This window comes from Theropithecus gelada, chromosome 3, assembly GCF_003255815.1.
Source record: "Theropithecus gelada isolate Dixy chromosome 3, Tgel_1.0, whole genome shotgun sequence".
Lineage (NCBI taxonomy): Eukaryota > Metazoa > Chordata > Mammalia > Primates > Cercopithecidae > Theropithecus > Theropithecus gelada.
In genome coordinates, this window is record NC_037670.1 from 49,718,064 (window position 1) to 49,723,325 (window position 5,262).

The 5,262-nt window shown below is 64.2% G+C and overlaps 1 protein-coding gene across 1 annotated transcript in view; it reads right to left on the reverse strand.

Annotated features, from left to right (window-relative positions):
- The window catches only part of PDGFA (platelet derived growth factor subunit A), a 23,589-nt gene extending 22,339 nt beyond the window's left edge, over positions 1–1,250 (reverse strand). The window contains exon 1 of the mRNA XM_025377990.1: positions 727–1,250. Coding sequence (XP_025233775.1) covers positions 727–773 — 47 coding nt within the window. The 5' untranslated portion in view covers positions 774–1,250. The remainder of the gene's footprint in view (positions 1–726) is intronic.
- Positions 1,251–5,262: the final 4,012 nt, after the last annotated feature.

The following is a 5,262-nucleotide window of genomic DNA, read 5'->3' on the forward strand; positions in this document are numbered from 1 at the left end:
CCCGCGGCCGAGCCGCCTGGCAGCCGCCACCCGCCCGGGGCCTCGCTGCGCCGCCCGCGCCGGCCTGAGGGCGGGCGCAGGGCCGAGCCGGCGCCTCCGCCGCAGCCGCCGCCGGGAGAAGAGGAGGAGGAGGAGCAGGAGGCGCAGGCCCGGCTCGCCGGAGTTGGGCGGGCTCCGCAGGGCGCGCGTGTGGAGCCGGCCGGCGGCGGGGAGAGGGTTATAGCGCCGCCGCCGCGCCCCTCCCCCGCCCCCCCCCGCCTCCCCCGGATTCCGGGCCCGGGACCCGCACCTCGGAAGCGCGCGGGGTTCGTGCGGACCCGGCAGGGCCCGGGCGCCGCCGCCGCGGCAGGGAGCACACACGCGCTCGCGCAAGCAGCTAAATCCATCAAAGCCCCGCGCCCGGCTCCGCGCCGGGGCTCCGCGCCCCTCCCTCGAGCTTGCCCACCCTCCAGTGCCAGCTGCAATCCTGCGGCACCGGGTGGGGAGGGAGGAGGCCGCCGCAGAAGCGCCGCCGTCGCCGGCTCGCCTCTCTCGGGCCCCAGCGGCGGCAGCGGGCAGCGCCCAGAGCTGCTGCGCCAAAAAGGGCGAGGGAGCCGGTCCCCGCCCCCGCCCCGGCGCTCCGGCGGCTCTCCACGGTTCGGATCCAGGGCCCCAGCCTTACCCTCTCCATAAAAGGAGGGGGAGTCAGTCTTTGGGGAAGGACGGGGGCGGGTTTGGGGCACTCACCTGGCGGCTGCCACGCGCCCCCGCCCAGGATCCGAAGCCTGGGGCATCTGAATGAGGACCCTCCACCCACATTTCCACTTGGGAGCGAGCTCTGCTCGGGGGACCGGCCTGCAGCCCGCCTCGTCCCCACCCTGGGACCCGCGCCCCCCAGTCCCCCACTCCCGCGCCGAAGGCAGGGCCGCGCCCTGAGCCGGGAAGTCGAGGGGATGGAAGGGAAAGGAGCCACTAGTGAGGGTCCCCCGGGTTCTGAGCCTCCCGCGTCGGGATCCGCGGGGCGCACAGAGCGCCACCTCCGGCCGAGGCGCAGCTCAGAGCGCGATGCGGGGAGGAACGCGCGCGGAGGCCGAGGTCTGAGCGTGGCTAGACGGCTCCCACGCCGAGAAAGGGCGGGTGTGCCCGGGCGGGATGGATTTCGCCTCCCTAGACCAGGAGGAGTTGGACCCTGACTACGGTTCCAGTGCCCTTCCAGGGGATCTACGCGCCCTCGTACTGGGTCCAGCAGGGTGGCGCGCTGTGCAGACCCCGAGGCTAGACGGCCTAGGCCCCTGGAAACCAGGAGACGCTTCCGTGGGTGGGCAGTGAAGCAGAATTCAGCCCGTCCCAGCCGTCACCCCCAACCCTGTGGATTAAACCCCTGTCCCCGCCGCGGTCGCCCTCCCTCCAGACAAAGGCCATTAAGGCGCAGCCCTGCGGGCGGTCTTTCATCCCCAGCTAGTCCAGCTCTAGCATTTCAAAGGCCGAGTCCAGAGAGCGCTTCGGGGGCGCTCACCTTCCCCCCAGTATCGGGGGGCAGGGGCCTCTCCCTCCGCTCCCAGTGGGTCGCTTCTACACGCGCCCTTCCACACACCTGCAGGCCCCCTCCCCAGGTTTCTCCCTTCCGTTGTCTGCAGTCCCACACCGCGACCCCCGCGGTCAAGCACGCCCTCTGGATGGTCAGGACCAAGCGGGACCGGGACAGAACCAGGAGAGCCTTGGAAACGTGGAGAAACCCCTGAAAGCCAGGTCCCTCCAGGGGGAACTTGGGCCGCTGGGGAGGGGACACCCACTGGATGGCTTCTGGAAGGAGCCGGACTCGCAGAGTCAGGACGCAGGCAGACCCCGGCCTCATTCCTCGGCCAGTTATCCTGGAGTCGCGTGTATCCTGTTCTGCGCCTCGGACTCCTCCGGGCAGAGGGGCCCCGAGGTCACGTCTGTGGGGTTACAGTACTTGGTGTGACGGTGTGGAAAGCAAGGAGGAAGGTCGCGTTGTATTGGGGGTGGGGTACCCGTCCCTCCCAGCTTGCGGGGTCCTGGGGGTCCTCGCCGCCTCTGAGGGCCTAGATGGCTGCTTCCCTGGGCTTCCCTGCCCGGCCTGGAGCTACGGGTGCGCCCAGCTAGAGTTTAGGGCCACCTGGGGACGTGGAAGGGGCGCTGGAGCGAGGCGGGGGCTGGGGCGGGGCGTGGGTGCTTCACCCGCGGGACGCAGAGCTTAAGCGAAAGCGGTGCAGGCATCTCTCTAATCGCCGGCCTCTATTAAAAATAAAACCGCGACCCGTCGCCATGGCGACCACAACAACAGCGGCCGAGCGAGGGAGGCGAAAACTTGTGCAGCCGCGCGACAGCCACGTTCTGGGGAGACGCGGGGCACGGCGCGCCCGGTGTGGGACAGGGACCCCCCCGCCCGGCCCCGCCCCATCCTCCGCCGGATCCCGGAAGAAACAAGAAGACGTGGACCCCCACAGGCTTTTTGGGGGAATTGGGCGTTGAAACCGCAGGGCCGACTTAACCAAGAGGTCGCCGACTTGGATAAAAACCCACGCCCGCGGGGAGCACCCTCCCCGGCCTTCGTTTCCATTCAGACTCCCAGCGTCCTCACTGCAGCCCCTGGAGAGCGGGCGGAGGGAGAAAGTGCGTTTCAGGCGCTCGACCCAGGAGGGGACGGTGCGACCCGGGCCTCGCCGGCGGGTTTTGGCCGCGGAAGCTGCAGCACCTGCCCCGCCCGCCCTGCCGCGATCCTTGCAGATGGGGGCGGTCACATGCTTCTTTCTGGCCGGGAATCGAGTTTCACTTCCAGCCGCTATTAGTCGGTTCGCACAGTTCACTGCAAACATTTGATAATGAGGCTAAATATACTCCCGCGTCGGAGGAGGCGTGGGCGGCCAGATCGCGTGGGCACTGCGCTCGGAGCTCCGCCGGGCGTCCCCTCCCAGGCCCAGGAGACAGAGGCGCGGACCCCGGGACGGAGGCTGGCTTTGTGCGGGAGGGAGACGCGCCCCGCGCGCCGCCCCCCGAAACATTCCCACCCCACGTTGCGGCGCGCGTCTGGGAGGCCGTGGGCGCCCCGAGGTGAGCCCGGGGCCCCTGGCGGAAGCAGCGGGGAGCTCCCGGCGGGTGCGGGGAGCTGCTGGTGGGAAGCAAGGTGCACCTGGCGGCCTGGGATGTCCGGTCGCCCCCGGAGCCGGTGCATCCGGCCTCTCCCGGCGCGCCCCGACGTGCCCGCGGGCCCATAATTACCGTGAGTCAGGTGCCCCAAATAGGCCGAGCGAGGGGGACCATCGCGCAGCAGGGGCGGGTGGCCAGACGTCTGCCCCTGGCTGGTTCCCTCCCGCCCCTCCCCAAGACCCTGGCACCCAGGGAAAGCGGGAAGGGCCTTGGCCAATCCTCAGGATAGGGGGCTGGAGAGGGGAAGAAAACTTTTGCCGAGCCCAGCGCTGCCCCCTCATACCCATCCCCACCCAGGCTGCATGTACGGGGCCCCTCCGGGGCTTGGCACCAGCAGGCACGCAGCGATCGCTGTCGTTGTTATTTAGTAGTAGTAGTAACGTCTGACATTTACGGCGACGTGGATGGCGCCAGGTGCTAAGCTCTTTCCTTGTATAATTTCACGGGCACTCACACATCAACGCAAAGCGAGGACTTGCAGGGGTGCTGAGCACCCCAGGGACACCTCTGCAACGTCGGTAAATATAGACCATCCTCAATTCACAGGGGCATTTGTACGTGGGGTGTACAGGCAGGAACAGGAAAGAAGCGAGGGGCCACCCAGGAATAGTGGTTGTGATCAACACTCCGGATCCCCAGTTCCAAGATTCGAGGAGGGGGCACAGGCAAGTTCTCTCCTCTGCTCTCTGCCCCTTGACCTTGGCCTTGGTGAGATCTGTCCCTAGACTGCCCTGGGTGTCCCTTGCCTCATCTGAAAAGCGGGAGGTGGACAGCCGTCCCTGGGCCAGCTGCCTCCACTCTCAGGAAGCCTCCCTCCCACCCACCTGCCCAGGAAAAGCTGCACTGGGGTGCCCTGGGCAAGGGCACTGTTGGCCGCCTGCCTGCACCTGGGTTGGGGGTAGGGGGGCCAGCTGGGCACCCAAATCCTGGCTGCTGCTCCCCAGTGCCAGGGCAGATTTCCGAACAATTTGTAATGACGAAACCCGTTTCCCTTTATCTCTGGGCAAGGCTTTCTCCGTTCTAGGCAATTAATCCAAAAGCAACCCCAGCCGAGTGGGCTGGACTCCTTGAAGATCAAAACTGCCCAGCGCAGGCGTTAATTAAGTCATTATCTCAGGCCCCCAGCGACTAGGGATCAGGCCTTTCCAGTTCACACTCTCCAGAAACGTAGATAACCCCCGCCGGCCGCCAGCAGGGTGGGAAGGCTCTCTCTCCATGTTGTTTTAACTCCCTATTAAATCATTGTATTTTCTTTTAAACACACAAATAGAAGTGAAGTTGAAAATAGCACACAAGCCCACAATCGTTGTGTGAACATTTTGTGAATGAAGACATGCATGAAAGGACATTTGGCAGCTTCAAGAAACAAAAGCCGAGAGTCTAGCTAGACCAGGGCCATCCAGCCCAGGAGCGATGGCCACGAGTGGCCGCTGGGCACGAGAGATGTGGCCGGTCCAAACTGCACACTACAGTAAGTGCAGAATGCATACCAGGTTTCAAATGCTTAGTAAAGAATGCAAAATATCTCAATTGGGAATTTTTGTATGAATTTCAGTTTGAAAAAACATTTTGGATACATGGAGTTAAATAAACATGATTACAATGAATTTTGCTGTTAGCCTCCCGGAGGCTTGTCTTGTTCTTCTGGGCCACAGCCAGCTCAGAGGGTTGCTCTAGGAAATATCCACACATTCTTTCAACACAGGTTTATGTGCCAGGCTCTGTGCTAAGTGCTGAGGACACGGCGCTAAGACCAGGCCCTCACGGGGCTCTCAGTTTCTGAGGAGAAACAGTAAGCCAGAGATATGCGCAGGTGCAGCATTTCAGGTAAAGGATTTCAGGCCCAGGTCAGGAAGGCCTTGTCTGAGGAGTCTGAGAAGAAGCCGACTGAGAACATCTAGAACATCTAGGTCAGGCATTTCAGGCAGACATGACAAAGCAGGTGCAAAGGCCCGAGGGCGAGAACCAGTGTGGCTTGTTCACGGAACAACGAGGCAGATCGCTTGGCCTTGGGACCAAAGGAAGGCTCTGGATTTTATTCTAGGGGCAGTGGAAGCCATTGGAGGGCTTCGGGCAGGAACACAAAATGTCGTGGCATAAAGGAAGACAGGGCCG